Source organism: Poecilia formosa, unplaced genomic scaffold, assembly GCF_000485575.1.
Source record: "Poecilia formosa unplaced genomic scaffold, Poecilia_formosa-5.1.2 Scaffold348, whole genome shotgun sequence".
NCBI classification, from domain to species: domain Eukaryota; kingdom Metazoa; phylum Chordata; class Actinopteri; order Cyprinodontiformes; family Poeciliidae; genus Poecilia; species Poecilia formosa.
This window is the reverse complement of record NW_006800287.1, coordinates 291,752-311,204: the sequence shown is the minus strand read 5'-3', so window position 1 is coordinate 311,204 and position 19,453 is coordinate 291,752. Positions and strand designations below refer to the sequence as shown.

Sequence of the window (19,453 nt, the reverse complement as noted above, 5' to 3'; positions counted from 1 at the left end):
AGGATCCGCTTAGAGTTCATAGTTATGTTACTCATTCATCTATAAACACTTAATAAATCATTAATAACTGTTTATTAGGCATTAATTAAGGGTGAGAAGGAAGCTATTTGCAATTATTGTTCTTACAAGGTAGTCTGAAGTGTTTAGTATAACAACTCTAGATAAAATAAATGGTGAAGAAACTTGGCTCGCTATTTGACAAATGAAGCTTTTGTCTCATTCTGAGTTTAATTAATGCATAATAAACAGTTATTAATGATTTATAACGTGTTTAGAGATGAATTAATGACATATTTATGAACTTTTTGTTGGTAATCTATAAGGAAAGCGTTATTGTGATGTAGTATTTAAGATTTTAACCAGGCCAGGATGTTGTCTTTGGAAGAAAAGCCCTTGTAATCTTACTCCTTAGACTAGACAATTGGAAAATACAGAAGATTGTTGTCACATGTGGAATATTTTGCATCTTTCCCTCTACTGACAGATTTGTAGAAAAATACCCTTATGATTCTTTGTAGCCTCTCTGCAAACTTCGACTTTTTCTAAAGGATGCAAGTGTGAAAAATGCAAGAACTTTATTTCAGATGATCTGATTTGGTGGAAGTGAAGTCAAGACTGAAGGCTGAAAATTTTTCTCACCTAGGTTTAAGTTTAAGGATCAGAACACTTTTGCAACTAAGATATTTGCATGTTTTTGCAGAAAGGTCACATTTTATGTGGAAAAAGTTTTAAAATTATGCATCCTGGTTTCATTGAGTTTTAAAAGGAATCAGAAGGCATTTAAAAAACATCTGATCCTTCAGTAAAATGGATGTTGCTACTCATTAATAATCAAATCTGATAGTAATTATCTGCACAGGAGACACATGGATACTCATCTTGCTTATTTAATGAGTTCAGGCCTCAAATCTAAACTTTGAAGACAAGCAGGAACAAGATTTTAGACGTATAAGGACAAATATTCATGAAAACTGACAGATTTGCATAAAAAAGGGATGCCATGTCCTACTAAAGATCAAGCCCATCAGAGCTCTATTAATGTCAGAGCATTTGATTGTGACCTACATGAACATGTAAAAAGGGGTGTTTGAAGTATTTTTGAGACATGAATGCTGCTTTGTGGGTCACGTACAATCCATAAAGAAAACTTTGTTCTGCATAATTACAGCAAGCGCACATGTGAGCAGCTGTTGAGTCTCACTGATGCTGTTTTTTTGGGGGTTTTTTACATTTCCTGCAATGACCCACAAATTTTACATGCAAAAACTGGCCTGTGCACAAGCAGACAGACGTCAAATGCACCAAAATTAAGCTCTGGATTAAGCTATCTCCCTCAGTGACGTCAATTTAAATTAATATTGATGCTGCAACACAGAACCCCGACTGACCTCTATCTCCCTGTTCCTCCTGATGTGCTGCGTGTTTGTAATCAGATGGCATGGAGGGAGCAGCAGGGGTCTAACACTGACTGTGACTCCGTTGACGTTTTGCTGACATGCCATCTTTTTGCAGGATAACGTCTTAATTGGGGAACTGCCACTTTGCAGAAATATCCTCAGCGTTTAATTTCGTTTGCTTCACAGCCTACAGCAATGTTTGTTGTTAACTCCATGCATGTTGGTGAGGCTACAAGCAAAAACGTCAACGTGTTTTAAAGGGATTTTATGTGGAAGACGAATAGAAAAGTGGTGCAAAGCGGTGAAATAAGAGGAAAACAAAGCACGAGTTTTGAAAACATTAATTTGAATTAAAATCTGAAAAGTGTGCACCACCTTTTGTTGCAACCACAACTGTGAGAATAAAACTATTTCTCTGCCCTTTTCTCCTAACAGGTATTTATTTATTTATTTATTTTTAACAAATTTTCCCTTAAATTAGATCAGTTTATCCTTGCAGCAAACCTAAAAACATTTCATTTTCCTCTTCTAATAAAAGCAACCTCACAGCATAAAGCTGCCATCAGTCTGTGTCGTCTTAGGGGTGGAGTGTTAAGAAGATGTGCCATTTTAGTTTCACACCACAAACATTTTGCATGCACTGCAAAAACACTAAATCTTACAAAGTATTTGAAATAAGCCAAAACTAACATACAGGTAACTTTTAGCAAGACATAGGAGCTTGTTTTAAATCAATAAATTCATAATATCAGTGAAAAAAGTACTATTTCCATTGGCAAATTATCTAACTTATAACAAGATATTTTTCCCATATAATAAATTTATTTATCTGCCAATAATCTAGAACTTTTTAATCAATATTAAGGAATTATTTTCTTAAAACAAGCCTCTATATCTTGCTGAAAAGTTACTTTTAAGTTAGTTGGTCTTAATTTAAGTGTAATAAGATATTCAAACTAGAAACTGAACCAGAAATACTTGGTAAGATTTTGTGTTTTTGCAGTGTATCGTTGAATTATGTGAAATGATCACAAAATTACGTATAGCAGAGTGATCAATATCTTATATCCCATGTACTTGGTAAAAAAAAAAAAAGACTCCTCACGTACTGAGTAACTGATCAAATTATCAATCATTAATATTTAAAAATGACACAGTCAGACAGACCAAAATATAAAGTTGAATGGAAATTTTGGTGTTTTAAGGCTGAAAATGACAAAAATTCATATAAAATGTAAAAATTAACAAAATCAGGTGAAATATTTATTTCCAAATCAGTTTCTTTCAATAAAAAAACTTATAAAACTTTAACAAAAACTGCAGGTGAGTCTGGTGAACATTTGGTTGAAACATGTTTGTTGTTTTATTCAGTGGGCAGAAAATCCAGACATTTTACTCAAGGAAGAGTAGAAAGACTTTATAATAAAATAAAATGTAGTTGAGTAAATCTCACTAGTTACTACCTCCAACCTTCTCTATCTTCACAAATAAATACTGTTTTGTTTTGGTCTTAAAAATCCCGATAAATATGTTAAAGTTTGTGGTTTCATTTCAAAATCTTAAAATCTTGAAGGTAAATGATACATTCTGTTATTCTTTGAAAATATACCATATTATTTTTATCCATTTATAATAGAAATCACAGGAACTGGAAACAATCAACCTGTCAAATTAAGGGGTATTTTTCCACAGGAAAGCTGGGCCTTAAGAAACCTTCTGGAGTCTGAAGACAACGCAGGTAGAGTCTGAAACAAGTCGGCGGCGGAAAACCAGAAACACCAGTTCTGAGGTTGATGCTGTCACTGGTTGTCAGGTACAGAAAAGCATGCAGCCTTGTTGTCAAATCGCTATTCTGGTGAAGACAGTGGAGCGACTCGGATCCCTGTACAGGTACGGACAGGGACACGGCGCCATGTTTCTTACATGTGTTCTATTTTATTATCTGTTTCTAATCTGAATTCACATGTGTAGAACATTATTCTGTGCAAAAATTAAGTTATATTGTGAATGCTCACCTGGCTGCTTTTGTTCTTGACTTTTTGCAGTTTCCATGAGTGAAGTTACTGTGAATTTACACTTTAAATATCATCTGTAACAATGCAGTTTTGAAGTGGTTCTGATGAGATGATCTCATGTTACTTTTGTTTAGGTGCAATTGATCAAAATGGCTAAAAGAGACAGGAGCGCATCAGGTAACATACTGTTTCTGGATTTTTAATGTAAATATTTTAAAGCTTGCTAGTCACCAAACCTTTAGTCTGAATGTTGTCATTTGTAGTAAGACCAAATATTTCTGTCATTTTTAGCAAATCTTGCAGGTTTTATTCTGTTAACTTTAAATTCATGCATTGATTTGAATATTTTAAAGTTTACTAGTCACTAAGACTTTAGTCTGAATGTTGTAATTTGTATTTAGACCAATCAATATTTTTGTTATTTTTCTTTTTAGCATTTTTAGGTTATTTTTGTTAGTTTTAAATTAACAATGTATTTTATTTTTAGATAACCAATAATTATTTTAATCTAATATTTACTGACAATGTTTTTTTTAAAAATTAAATTAAACACAGAATTTAATCACTAAATAGTTATTTTATCCTGCAGGAAGTTCAGTGTTTTACAACTCAATCACAAATGCACAAGAAATCAGGTCTGGATACTTGCTCAAGTCTCCTCCTCAAAAGCGTTTGAAGTCAGAGGTCAGGAACTTTTTCTCACTTTTATTGCAACTCTGTGCAGTTTTTGTTTTCTATAACTAAATGTCTTATTTGTTATTTCTCCTGCAGTGGAAGAGGCGTTTCTTTGTGCTTTACAAGTCCCCAGAGAACGACTATCAGCTCAGGTACTACAGAAATGCAGAGGACCGGGTCAACCCGCTTGGAGCCATAGACATGACGCAGTACGTTCTCATGTTTTCACCATGTTGCATCAATCTCAGGCTAATTTGCTGCTTTCAAAATGCTTAAGGGAGGTTAAAATGACACTGTGTCTCTCTGCCAGAATCTCACTGTTGTATGGGAACCCTCAACATCACCAGAAATGGGAATGGGTCCAGAGGAGTTTTAAATGCTCCCCATCGTGTGTGGTGTACCTCAGGGCAGGGAACCGGGACTACTTCCTCATTGCGGAGAACAGGTTAGAAGGTTCTGCTTTTGTTGAATTTTTATTTTTATTTTTTTTTACCCTTTTTGCGTGATACGTGACAGTTTCAACAAATATGTAAAAAATATGTTATATACTGCACCGTTAAATATGCACAATCACATTGAGTTAGATCTCAGTATATCTCACTCAGCAGATCTGTGCTTTGCACATATTGCACTTTCAGTTCCACGTTTTACCTGAATTTGTCGTGTTTGCAGGTGCAGCTCTGACTGTGATTGAATCATTTTGTGTGTGAACGCAGTTGGCATCATTTTAATGTATTTCCATGAATCACTTCCTTAAACATGATTCACCAATTACTGTTTTTAGAGTTAAACCAGCCAAAAACAAATGATGGTGCTCCTTTCCCCTTTCCACTAGGCAATCATCTGATAATGGCTTTTCCACAAAATAAATCTCTGCTAAGTGTTGGCGTTCCCTCCCTGGATTTGATTTTTGGAACTAGATTTGAAATTAAAATGTCACAGATGTGATTTGTTGAGTCTCAGAATTGCCTTTTTCCCCTTTTAGCTCGGAGGCGGACGGCTGGTTCACTGACCTGTTTGAAGCCCTGAAAAATCGTCCTCATAAATTTCTCAAATCAGAGGTGCATTAAGCTTTTACGCCTTCTTCCATGCTCCTTATGTTTTCTGTTGCATTGAGAATAGTTTTATTTCCACTTAAATACCATGTTGTTTATTTATTTATTGATTTTTTTCATCCTTCTCGTCTAGGAAATCAGCAACGGGCAGCCAGTCATTGATGTAAGCATGTGGAGTTTATTTTATGTTGTGCAAATATTCAAGAGCAGCTTTAATATTCTCTAAAATATATTTTATGATGATTAAGGAACAGGGTTAATAACCTATGCTGTCATTTTTCTTGCAGGACCACTTGTACATAAAACCTTGCAAATAATTTTTCAATTTGAGAAACAATTCAAATAATTATTTTGTTGTAATAATTCCAATAAAATTAATTAGAAAAATTATTTTATTACATTAGTAATAGAATAACTATTATATTACAATATAATATGTTAGAATAAAAAAGATATATATTTTAAATGTATATTTTTTAAATATGTATTTTAAAAAATAATTTTTTAAACTATGCTTTAAATATTTTAAACTTTCTGTTTTAGAAACTGAAATGTTCATTAATTTTATTGGGATTTTATATGATAGACCAACACAAAGTCGATTCTAGATTCAAAATTTACTTTAAGACACAATGCAGAATAAAATTATGTTGCACAAGCTCACATAAACACATAAAGAAAGTCAGCACAGTTTAAAAATAGGCAAGAATAACAAAAATAAATATAAAATCTGAAGTACAAAGTAAAAAAAAAAGTTAAATTATTGCACAACATCAGCCATTTCTGGTTCATTTGTGCCAGAGTTTTTCCTAAGATAGTCAAAACTTGTTTTATAACCCAATCCTGCTTTTAATAACTTTTCCACCTGTTTGCCGTGTCCCTTAGATGATGCTGTTTGTTCACAGAACAGCTGATTTATACTCGGATTACATCAATTTAAATCTTAGTGAAACACATTATGATTCGTAGTTGTAACACAATGTGAACTGGATATGAATACTTTAGTGAGGCTATAATGCAGGAACTTGACAAAAGAGCTTTTCTTCTCCTTAAATAACACTTTCTTGTCCAGAAACTGTTGTTTCGTTTTATTTCCTTTCCAGTTCTCAAACTCACAATTCTGTTTTTGTTTTGACTCCCTGAAAATAAAAAAGAAAACTCCCCAAACTGTTGTTCCATGAAGTAGTATCAGATCATCATCAGATTCTGAATAAAAATACTTTTCTTTTCCTGTTCTATCAGACAATTTCAAACCCTCTTCACCGGAGAAAGTTTTCTGCCCCAGAGCCCCAGGTTAGTCGAGATGTAATAAAAAACATTTTAACTGTGTCCTGTTAATTCATCAGGACTGTAAAATTTATGTTATGTAACTTTTTGGTGAATAATTTCACTGAAAGTGTTTTTAACCAGGAGCTCGGTTCCAGTAGATGTTTATATCTGCCAACAAAGAAAGCGGACTAAACTATTTAGCCTGTTTAGTCCGTTTTATTCCAACTCTGGTTCGTTTATATCGAAAGTCCGGTTCGTTTGGGGAGGTGTAAATGCGTCATCTCATTCTGATGGGAGTCAAAAAGGCGAACTCCGGTCCGTCTAAAAACCCAAGTCTCGGTTTGGTTGCAGTGGACTCGGACTACAAAGCAAAGCATTCTGGGTAAATACAACTAAAACAAAGTCGCGATTTTAACGTTAGCATCAGAAATCGCTTGTAGTCTATTGAGAAAGACAAAAGGCCGCTACAATCTGACGCCACTTAATCTTTGTTTACATTTCGTGAAGAAGGAAGTTGCGCTCGTGTCTTCTTCTGTGGTTTTCGCGTCGTTTCATCCAGTGGTTATCGGTACAGCGCCACCACAGGGGAATGGGCGAACAGGTCGATCATAAGTTTAGTCAGTTTGACACAGTGCAGCGCTAAAGTGAACTGCAGCAGCTGAATTTTTATTTTATTTAATTTTTTTTAAATTTAACAATTTTGGTCCCCATTTAATTGGACTGAATCTACCAGGTGTGAGAAAAACCCAAAGACTTCCTGAACATGTTGATATTTCTATGGAAACGACGATAACACTTTCCTACATGCCCATCACAAGATTGTAGAAAAAATGCTTTAGGTTTAGAGTTTAAAAGTGGTTAAAATCTGAAATCATTAAAAATGTGACAAACCTGGTTCGCTTGAAAGACATGCAGATCAGACTTGTGATTTCATAGTAATAAGACAATTACTTGCTGGTTTGCAGGTGCCTTTTCTTAAAAAGAAAGAAGAAGATGAGAATGACGCCAGTAAAATCTCTTTGCCATCTGTGAGTATACCTTTACTTTTCTACCCATCTTCCAAGGTCATGCTGGTGTGTTTTATGTGCCAACATAACTCACTGCCACCAGCATAAATAAATATTATGCACATTAAATAACATTATTGTCTTTGTTTTCCAGTCATTACTGAAGCTTAGGTCCTTTTCGGACCCTTCCTCCAAAGCTGCAGACGGGAACACTGAAGAACTGGTACGTATCTGCAGCTTGTGCACAACGCTACATTTCGTTTGGGAAGACTATCAACACCAAGTCATGCTGCTTTCCGATTGTTTGTCAGGTGGAAGATAGTTCCAGGAGACCGACCTCTGAGCCTGTTAATGACTATGACTATCCCAAGTCAAACCGAAAGGTAGCCTGCTATGCTGATTATTAATTAACTTATAACTTAAAATGTTTGTCTTTTATTCAAAAAGTCAACAAAAAGGCTTAGAAGCTTTGGGATTTTTTTTTTGTCAAGATCTTAAAAATACGGACTCAAATCTATGCACAGTACCATGTTACAGTTGGGTAGAAAGAATACTCTTTAGAGTTATAATAGCTTAATCTTTGTCTCATCTGATCATATTTTCTTTCCATGAATACATTTGGCTTTTCTCCATGGACAGCTGCAAATTTTAAACTAGTTTTAAGGTGTAAATTTCGCCCAGTATCAGTCGTTAAAGGGTTAATAGTGGATTTGATGACTTCCTGTGGGCGGAGTTTCAGAAAGAGCGGGAGTTTTTAAAGAGACAGAGACACATTTTCAAGGTGTTGAATATCGAAGTCATATTTTGTCACCTTCCTAAAACAATAGAGCACTTTTGACCAAAAATATATTACTTTAGGAAGGTGATGACTTTATATACCATATATACCATTTTTATAACAACTGAATATAGCACAGTTACTTGATTGTGCTATAAAATGGCACCATATGCCTGGAAAATACATAATAAAGTCCATTTAAGCTTCTGGAATGACTCAAACCTTCCAAAAGTATTCAGACTAAGCTTAAAAAACCAGCTCCAATCCAGGAAACCAGCCAGTTTAAAGGTTCTACTTCAACATAACATGTTGAAGTAGAACCAACATGTTATGTTGGTTCTACTTCAACATAACATGTTGAAGTAGAACCACTGCAGTAAATGCAGAGTTGGGTATTAACTAGTTATATTTACTGAGTTACATTTAAATGAGTCAATTTTTGGAAAATATATTTTTTTCAGTATTTTCATTACACTTTACTTTTTACTTTTACTTGAGTAGTTTTATTATAAAGTATTTCTACTCTTACTTGAGTAAAATGTCTGGGTTTTCTACCCACTGAATGAAAAACAAACATGTTTTAACGAAAATTCACCAGACAGAGACTCACACCTGCAGTTTTTGTGAAAGTTTCATAAGTTTTTTATTGAAAGAAACTGATTTGGAAACACTTTCTTTTGCCTGATTTTGTTATTTTTTGCTACTTATATGTATTATTGTAAATTTGGTCCTTAAAATAACAAAATGTCCATTTAACTTTATATTTTGATCCATCTGATTATGTCATTTTTAAATATTAAATGATTGATAAATTGATAAATTGATGAGTTACTCAGTACTTGGTAGACTTTTTATTTTTTATTTTTTTTTACCAAATACAGAGTACATAGGACATTGATCACTCTGGTACACATAATTTTGTGGTAATTTCACATAATTCAGTGATAACACTGCAGCAAAAACACAAAATCTTACCAAGTCTTTCTGGTCTAGTTGCTAGTGCAAATATCTTATTACACTTAAAATATGACCAACTAACTTAAAAGTAACTTTTCAGCAAGATATAGAGGCTTGTTTTAAGAAAATAATTCCTTAATATTGATTAAAAAGTTCTAGTTCTATTGGCAGATAAATCAACTTATGATATGGGGAAAATATCTTATTCAATATTAAGAAATTATTGACTTAAAGCAAGCTCCTATGTCATGCTAAAAGTTACCTGTGTTTTAGTTTTGGCAGATTTCAAGTTTGCTACTGGAAACTAGACCAAAAATACTTGCTAAGATTTTATGTTTTTGCAGTGCATGCAACTGAAATTGCACATTTTCTTAACACTCCATCCCTAAGATGATACATACTGATGGCAGCTTTTTACTTTTAATTGAGTAAAAAGCTGCCATCTTAGGGCAGCTTTAGTACTGATACTTTAGTATCAGTACTAAAGCTGATACTGATACTTTAGTATCAGTACTGATACTAATTTACAACTGATACAATTTTCTGGGGCACTCTGCCTAAATCTGATTAAACACTCTACTAAAGGTGACATTTCTAAATGTTAACCTGGAACAGCACATGTAAAAACAAAAGTCCCAAACTGTGACTTATACTGACGTTGTGCTTGTATATTTATTTGTTTTCCATCGTGGCGTTGAAAAGAGAGCCAGTGTCCTGCGGGCAGGCAGCATGGAGTCACTGTGAGTTCTGGTTAAAGCTCCCATTTGTACAGAATAAGCTAAATTCAGCAGCTAACATTTCACACCTGCATCCCTTCCAGGTATGAATCAATGATAGAATTTAAAAGCATCCTGAACGTATCTGAGCCAAAGTAAGTTTACTGAAGTTTTTTTTTTTTTTTTGCAGTGATTATCCCTTGTTTTGTGTTTTGTTTTTTTATTTTTTGTGTGTGATGTTTTAGCGATTGTAAAGTTGAAGTGATGGTCAACGGCACCCTGATGAGGTCCATCACTGACGTCTACACCAAATACAAGGCAGAGGAATCTCCAGCTCCCATATCAAATGAGGCACCTGCTGAAAATGGGTATGTTGTGTTATTTTTATGCTAGTCAAAGTGCTACATGCTAACAACCTGCAGCTCAATCAACAAAGGGATTATTGCATGGTTGTCAGATAACAACACCACCTACTTTAACAACACACAAGTGTTGGCATTCATTGAGGAATCTTGAAAAGGCAGAACTTGTTCAGCAAGTTCATCATTTCACATCATGACCTCGTCGGTCGTACCGTAACTCTGTGCGCTGCTGATCATTTTTACAGATTAACTAGGTGAGCTTTGAACTCCTGTGATTGTAAGCCTAATCTCGATTATGTTTATGGTTTAACACCAGTGCTGCACTGGACTGATCATTCTCACCATTTACGGTATTTTGAAGTGTTGCATAAAGATGTACAGAAGCAGTCACACTCCTTGAACTTTATCCGATTTTGCTGCATAACAACAAACATCAACGTTTTTTTTTTTGTTTTTTAACAGGAAAATAGGCCAACGCAAAGCAGTACATATTTCTGAAAATGAAAAAAAAAAGAACATATAGAACTCTAAAACGTGTTACATTGGCATATGTAACATGGCATATGTATTGGCATATATACAGAAGAGGATTAAAAAAAGACTTTAATGTTCTGAGATCAAAAGTCACAATTCTAGAAAAATATGTCAGAACTCTGAGATTAAAGTCAGAATTTAGAGGAAAAAAAATTCAGAATTCTGACTTTTAACTTAGAATTCTTACTTTAATCTTCTGACATCAGAAGTCAGAATTTTGAGAAAAAAGTCAAAATTTTGACTTTAATCTCGGAATTCTGAGAATTCAGACGATAAAAGTCAAAATTCTGAGGTTAAAGTCAGAATTTAGAGAAAAATTAAGAATTCAAATTTATTTCTTATAATTCTGACTTTGATCTCCTTAGAAAAAATTCAAAATTCTGATTAAGAAAAGTCAGAATTCTTACTTTTAAGCTCAGAATTCATTTTTTTCACAGAATTCAGAATTCTCTGCTAGAATTCTGACTTTAATCTCAGAATTATAAGAATTCTGAGATTAAAGTCAGAATTTGGAGACATTTTTTTATCTGACTATTTCTTAGAATTCTTACATAAATCTTTTGAGGTAAAATAAAAACTGAATTCTGAGGAATAAAGCCAGAATTCTGACTTTAACCTCAGAATTCTGAGAACTGAGAAGATCAAAGTCAAAATTTTGAGATTAAAGTTAAAATATGGAGGAAAAATAAAAAGTAGAAATTCTGAATTTTTTTTCTTTCTGCAGCCCTAAACCTCTTCCATAGACACAACTTTGCAAAAATCCCCTAGTTATTAAATATCCCAAGTTAATGTCTGGATAAATCCAGCTGTGTTTCTTTATTTGCTTGTTTGAGAACCTAAGTGAACAAACAGCATCTTAAACACCCAGAGTCAAACAGGACAGGTCAGGACAATGTGGAGAAGTTTAAAGCTGGATTAGGTCATAAAATTTTATCTTGAGGTATGAAAATGGAGTCAGTGTAGCGCCGCTGAAAACCTAAAGGGCGTCTACCTAAAGTGACAGACTGGTAGCTTTGGTGCAGCTGCAGAGATCCACATCTAAAGCAGAAAAAATCTGTTGACACAAACACTAGTTGTGCAAGATGAAAAAGACAAGAAGACTCTATTCATAGAAAGTCATGAAAAGTCCTATTTATAGTTTGTCATAATCTGTGTACAGAGGAGGTTGGGCTTTTAGGCCAACATGTGAAACGTGGTGAGAGACGGAAAGCCTCACCCTGAACGCACCATGAAGGAAAAACCAAGCAGAAGCAAACTGCAGCGATGCTTTGCTGCAGCAAAGTCCAACTCAAAATCTGATGACTTATCTTCACAGAGGCTGATTGCATTTGAGCTATTTTGGAAAAAGACATAATTTTCTGTCTCTAGATGTAAAAATGCATGTCCAACACAAAGCATTGACTCAGAGGAGCCAATGATAAAAAAATGTATAGTTTTAAATTTGAGTTGTTGGAGTGTCTCTTCAATGGATTTACAGTAAAGGTTAAAGTTAAGCCCGTTTAAGCCGTCCAGAAAATCAGCAAAGCGTGACGCATCTTTTCTTTACCAAAAACTTCCTGGTGTTGTCGACATAAATCTGCTTTGATCCGATCTCCCAGCGCGTCACAGAAAAAAAACTTTCCCAAATGAAGTCACCACCACGTCTAACTGGAGACAATTAATGCTGGACTGTTTGCATAAATACTTTAAGACTTTTGTTTCTGGTCTAATCTCAGCAGATTAAATGTGTTTTTGGGAGTTTTTGGTGTAAATTTGATCAGATTTGGGGTATTTGTATCAATATTTTTACACTTTGACCAATCTGCTGGATTGGTCAAATCCAGAAGTGTGTTACATGGGACACTTCTTCCCATGTAAGAAGTGTCCTGAATGCTACATTTGCTTAAATAGGGTTGAAGAGGCAGTTCTGATAAGTCTGTTGACAACTTTAAAGTTCTTCCCGGTAAAAATGCTGAACTGAACTGCACTGCGACTCAAAGGGCTGCAGAAATCCTCAACCTCAAGGAATCCAGTCCTGCAGGTTCACGCACAGGTCTTCCAGTCTGGAAACAAATATTTTCTTAAATTGTTTGCACGCACTTTTATGAGAACTACTTTATTTGTGAAACAGGCTGTCAGGTGACCCTTGGACCTTCATGTTTAGACTGGACCTCCATGTTGATCAGCAGCTCTTTATTCTCCTTTTACTCTGTTAGCATCTGCTGCTGTTTGCTTCACCAAATTTCCTCTGATATCAAACTGTGTAATAATTCTTTGTGATTTCAAGCCAACTGTGGTGAACTGCTAATTTGCCTGACTGAAAAAATAGATAATTAAAAAATAAAAACGCCCTCTCTCTTGTGTTTGGCATTGCTGGCTCATTAAAATGCACCAGTGCCTTGTTGGCAGCAGTTTGCACGTTATTTTTTGCTTGCATGCTGTTCCTATGAACTATTAAAAAATCTTCTTTATCCTTATTTCACCATTTGTCATGCACTGAGCGATCAAACCAGCTGTTCACCACTGATTAGTTCTTTCTTCCTCTTAATCTTTCTTGTATTGTGGCTGCGCCTTGGCTGCACAGTTGCAGTTGGTAGCTCAGTTACCTTGAAGGTCGTTGGTTTGAATCCCACCCTGAAGTCTTTCTGCATGTAACAACTGCAAAAACACAAAATCTCACCAAGTAATTCTAGTCTAGTTTCTAGTGCAAATATCTTAGCACACTTGAAGTAACACAAAACTAATTTGAAAGTAACGCTGCAGAAAGATATACACACTTGTTTTAAGTAAATAATTCCTTAATATTGATGAAAAAGTTCTAGTTCTATTGGAGGATAAATTAACTTATAACATGGGAAAATGTCTTATTTAAGTGAAATAATCTGCCAAATGAACTAGTACTTTCTCATCCATACTAAGGAATTATTTACTTAATACTACAATCTGTATCTGGCTATAAAGTTACTTTTAAGTTAGCACACTTGAAATAAGACAAAACTGAGATAACTGCACTAGAAACTAGACCAAAAATACTTGGTAAGATTTTGTGCTTTTGCAGATCCTTGGGTATAAATGTGTGCATGCACACTTAAAAACATTAGTAGATTTTACTTTTTATAGTAAAATCAGAGAAATTTTATGATTGAGTAAAATAAACATTGTTCTTTTATTTTATGAACTTCTGATAACATGTCTCTGAAATTCCAAGCAAAAATGTAGATTTTATTTGCAGAAAATGAGAAATGGTCAAAATAAAAAGATGCAGTGCTTTCAGACATCAAATAATGCAAAAACAACCAACAACAACAAGTTCATATTAATCTAAAACAACAATACTAATGTTTTAACTAAGAAAGAGTTCAGAAATCAATATTTGGTGGAAAAACCTGCAGGTTTTCAGTGCTGTGGGCTCTTTGTTTTTTCTAGAGCTGTATACCTATGGATGGGGGTTTTACCGTATTCTTTATATGTATTTTATGTTCCTTTATTCTATTTTATTTTTATTTGCATTTTTTTGTGTCAATGAGAGGTTACTTCTTGTTTTTAGACTGGCGACTGGTGAAGGTTAGTTTGTTCAGCAGGATAGAAATCTACGGTAGCAGAAAACGACCCTGATGAAAACTGAACTTGGTCGCAATTTGTTTAAATATGAGTTTACATGCAGTATGAAGTTATTGTTAATATTTTTCACTTCATCCAAAGCATTTTTCCCCACTTTTCTCTCTTTTTGGGAACTTTTTACTAAAGAGATGTCATGCATCTTTGGTTTTCATCCCCAGCCACAATAATAAACAGGCCTGCCAATCGTTTCCACCTTTTCTTGTTAATTTCCTTCATTTCTGCAAACTGTCTCACTGTGTTTTCGACTGTCGTATCTGTTGAAAGCAGCTGAAAATGGTGGCATTGTGTTTTCCAGAGAGGACAAACGTCAGTCTTCGGATTTCAGCACCAGCTCCAGTGGTGCCGTTTCACCTGATATATTGGAGACGAATTCGGAAAGACGAGGCTCCGATCGGAGGTAAGATTTACAAAATCTTTACTTAGAATCTTGTTTAATTTAACAAAATGGATTTAGGTCATGTTGTGTTCAACTTAATTAGGATAAAGAAGCTCTTACTGTGAGCAGCTGAAGGAAATATTTGGGAACGCCCATTTTGGCACCAGAGTCCAAGAACCTCTGGTGTAGCTTCAAAACTGTCGGCGAGAACAAATACCAGAGGGCTTCGTGACATTTTGGGTGACTCGTTTAGATAAACTTGGCCAACAGAAACGGCTGGGATGTTGCTGGACCGGTTGGAAGGGTTTCTAGAGCATGGTACAATAATAAATTGCACAACTGTTGCATCAAGCAGTAAGAAACTGTGTCTTTAAGTTGTGCAAAACACTTACAAGCATGCAGACTGCAGGTAGAAACCAGATCTTTCTGCCCTTTTGTGCTTCCACACAAAATGTTTTCGTTTAACGCTTTGCTTATCAATGGTTTCTTTAATTTGACAAAACAAGTTAGCCTACAGTTGAGAGTTAGGAGGAAATTCAGCCTCCTTCACTGCAAAAACCAAAATCTTACCAAAGATTTTTGGTTTCTGGTAAACATGAATAAGACAAAACTAATTATTAATATTTCATATGTACTGAAAGCAATATTTAAGTAATATTCTGTTTTTCCAATATTAGATATCAAAGTGAAAGAACAAAGATCTTATGAATCTCTTCTGTTTTTTTCCTTCCCAGCCTTGACGGCGTCATGGTAGACCTGAGGGAGTTCATGGTGAATCTGCAGGGTTTGAAGAACGATCTCACACTCACAGAGGTGGAAGGAAAGCCGAGGTTTGTCAAATACTCTGAAACACCACAGACTGAAAAGTTACTAATGTTGAGATGCTTTATTAGAAACATCCAAGAAGCCCTGAAACAGATTCAAAAAGCAACGTTTCCACATGAAAGCATCGACCTCAGACTCAGTGCAGGCTTGCCTTGAGTCACAAATATTACAGATTCCCATTGTTTGAGCAAACAAGGCAAAGCTAGAGCTGTGGGTCCTGATTTGTTGTTTTAGCTGCAGAAAAAACCTCCTGCAGCTCAATCAGGCTTAACGTTGAGCTGGGTGAGATTTCTGCTCGTTGCATTCAGACGTGTTGTGTGAGGGTTTGTTTTCATGCTGGGATTAACAATATCTGCTTTACCTTCATGAAAACATGTCGGACTATTTCTAACGTAAGAAAATAAAAAAGTAAACTTGACGCTTATGTTACAAACCCAGAGCATTTTCATTACAACCCCATCAATCTAAAAAGTGTTAATGTTTCGTCTTAAGATTTAAATGTGCAGCAAAAATCATATCACATGTCAAACTCGAGGCCCGTGGGCCCAATCCGGCCCGCCATAGCTCTTTATGTGGCCCTCTAGACTAAACACTAATTGTGCTTAAATATTATGTTTTCAATCAAATTAATGCAGTTTTTCTGTTTACTGCCAAATTCTATCAATCGGTCCCTCCAGTTTCTTGAGAATTATTGTGGAAATTCACACAAAATCAGCAAATCCTCAGTTTTTTACACTAATAATTGGGAATTTATTGCAGATCTTTCTCAAAAATAGTGAAAAACTTTCTTATTTGTGCTAAACTGATGCCTCAGCCTTAATTGATGTCAGATATGATCTATATAGAGTAATAAAAAGTCACATTTATGGTAATAAATAAGCACAAATATTGCAAATTAGTACCACAAATACTTTGATTTTTATTGCAAAAAAAATCACAAAAAGAATCACAAAGTCCTGGAGGGACTGAAAAGATGTTCAATAATATTATTGAATTTGAAGAATTCATTGATATTTTAACAGTTTGAACAGGTTTTATCAGTACAACCGGCCCTTTAAGAGGATTCCTGATTTTGATTTGGCCCAAAACGAAAACGAGTTTGACACTCCTGACCTAAATACTTTAGGTAGATTTTCATTTTTTAATCAGATACCATCTGAATCAGCATCTGAAATTGAGTTGTGGAGTTTTTTTCTTCTATATTATTTGGATATTCTGTGGAACGCCTGTTGATTTCTTGCAGATTAAGAATTAAATTAGTAATTAGTTTTAACTTTTCATTGACATTGTGGTTAATTTATAAAGTCAACAGCTGAATTGAACAATTCAACAAAGAAATCTTAGTTGTGCTTCTGGTGATGTTTGCGGGAAAGAAATGTATTTTTGTCGCTGTATTCAACTGGCATGGCTTGTTTTGTCCTGAGGATCATTTTCCTAGAATTAGATTAAAATCTTTAGCCTCAGCAGAAATGAAACTTTCTTATCTCAAGTCTTTTTCAAACAACATTGTGTGACTCAAAAGACTTTAACCCTTCATAGACCAAACAAAAAGCATTGGATGTACAGTAAATGAGCTTGTGTTTGTTTATGTATGTGTCAGTGTGTCTGGCTGGACTGGACAGCCGCAGTCCGTCTGCCTCTTCCACAAGGAAGACCGAGTTGTGGCGATAAATGACCTCCAAACCGACAGCGTGGAGGACTTCTACATGCTCATCAGGAAGTCGATGAAGGATGAGGTAAAGTCGCTGCTCCAAACAGAAGCACTAACGATGCCATCAGGGTCTGCATGCATCATTCATGCCTCTGAATCTGCCTTCAGGTGAAAGTGACCATCCAGCGTCAGCGTGGATGCCAGGCTCTGCATTGGTCAGACTCTCCCTGCAGCGGCTGAGGCACAGACTGATCACTGCGGACGACTTCAAAATGAAGGATCTCATGTGTCACATGTGTCAAACTCAAGGCCCGGGGGCCAAATCCGGCCCGCCACAGCTTCTTATGTGGCCCTCTAGGCTGTAAAGTGACACATGATAGAACTGTGAAGATAACAGTGGGCTTAAATATTATTTTATCAATCAATTCAAAGCTATTTTTATCTGTTTACTGTCAAATTGCATCAATTAGTCCCTCCAGTTTTTTGTGAAAAATCAACAAATCCCTGCACTTTCTCGCGTTGATGGATAATTGAGTTTATTGCAGATTTTCCACAGAAATGGTGAAAAACATTGGATCTAAGTGACAGTTTACTCCCACCTGCAGGTGGCAGTAGATTTTTGCTTTTACAGATTCTTACCTAATGTCGAGTTATAATCCATAATGATACGACAAGTAATAAAATATTTCTAAATTACTACAATTTCTACAAAAACAATGGCAACAACCTGGAGGGACTAAAAAGATGTTCACTACTATTTAATCTTAAGAATTTATTTATAGTTTAACGGGTTTTATCAGTACATTCTGGCACAACCGGTCCTTTAAGAGCATTCCTGATCTTGGAAAATGAGTTTGACGCCCCTGTATACGTTGTATATAAACACATCAACATGTTTTTTATTCCATTTCCTTGCTGTTGGAGTTTATGTCTGCTTATGTCGCAACAGGTAAACGTCATACAGAAATATACTTCAGTTTCTTTACGCAAGCTCCAGAGTAACAGAGGACAACTTAGGTTACGTCAGCCATGCTTTCTTTGTTTGACGTCACAATAAATATAAACAATAAGAAGGAAAAATCTCTTGTCAATATGGAAAGTCACATTTTTTTCTGCTTGTTGTGGATGCCAGTCAGAATTGCTTGTACAGTGAAACTGCAAACAGGATTTCCTCATTTTTAATTTCAACTAAAAGGGAGTCCCAGTATATAATTGCTTTGCATGCATTATGTTGCTCTTCTCTCCAGGGCTGAGGCGTCTTTCTAAGGAACCACCCAGTGGAAACGCTGTTCCCAGTAGCACAGACAGTTTGTAAGCAAACAGGTTTGCTAACCAACAAGAAGATGTTATTCATATCTTCTTGTTGATAAGTATAACGAGAACAAAGGTCGACACACTTTTGGTTTTAAATGTGGCATTAGTTACACCCTCTCAACAATTAGTGGTGATGTAAAGTGAAAAGTACAGCAAGAGAACAGTATTACACGTCTTAATCGTCGGTAATATGAAGACAAAATCGTGTCATGCCTTACAGTTATGTGCCACGGTTTGTTTTAAACACAAAACAAAACAAAAAAAATCACTTAGGCACTTTTTCCAAGATCTAACTGAATTGAGGGAACTTAGCTTTTTGCATTTAGTCTATCATAGAGTTGGGTAGTAACTAGTTACATTTACATGAGTAACTTTTTTGAAATAAATGTACTTTTAGGACTATATTGTACTTTTTACTTTTACCTGAGTACTTGTATTATGAAGTATTTCTACTCTTTTTAACCCCAAAATTCACCAGACTCAGAACTGTGGTTTTTGTTAAAGTTTTGTAAGATTTTTATTGAAAGAAACTGAATTGGAAAATTTTCTTTTGCCAATTTTGTTATTTTTTGTTACCTATATTAATTATTGTCATTTTTGTCCTTAAAATACCAAAATTTCCACTTAACTTTACATTTTGGTCCATCTGATTATGTAATTTTAAATATTAAATGATTAATAATTTGATCAGTTACTCATTAGTTGAGTAAAACTTTTACCAAATACATTTTTACTCTTACTTCTTACTCCCTAGACGTCTACTTTTTACTTTTACTTGGGTAAAAATATGTTGAAGTAGTGCTACTCTTACTTGAGTACAGTTTTTGGGTCCTCTGTCCACCTCTGGTTAACTGGTAGAGCCCCACCATAACAAAAAACAAAGATTATCTGCAAAGTTTAACTTTAATCACTACATACCTAC

The 19,453-nt window shown here is 35.0% G+C and overlaps 1 protein-coding gene across 2 annotated transcripts; it reads left to right on the top strand.

Annotated features, from left to right (window-relative positions):
• Positions 1-3,133: 3,133 nt before the first annotated feature.
• Positions 3,134-19,074, top strand: LOC103153380 (pleckstrin homology domain-containing family S member 1). Of its 2 annotated transcripts, XM_007574287.2 has the most exons (18): positions 3,134-3,287; positions 3,547-3,589; positions 4,002-4,096; positions 4,184-4,296; positions 4,398-4,532; positions 5,073-5,148; positions 5,276-5,305; positions 6,385-6,435; positions 7,377-7,439; positions 7,573-7,641; positions 7,730-7,801; positions 9,856-9,893; positions 9,974-10,024; positions 10,115-10,237; positions 14,661-14,762; positions 15,476-15,571; positions 17,167-17,302; positions 17,386-19,074. In XM_007574287.2, exons 2-18 carry the CDS (start codon positions 3,562-3,564, stop codon positions 17,455-17,457), a joined length of 1,350 nt encoding a protein of 449 aa, XP_007574349.1. In that variant the 5' UTR covers positions 3,134-3,287; positions 3,547-3,561; the 3' UTR covers positions 17,458-19,074. The 2 variants fall into 2 exon arrangements, with proteins under 2 accessions (XP_007574349.1, XP_007574350.1); XM_007574288.2 differs by lacking the exon at positions 6,385-6,435 and having other exon boundaries at positions 3,135-3,287.
• The last annotated feature ends 379 nt before the right edge of the window (positions 19,075-19,453 follow it).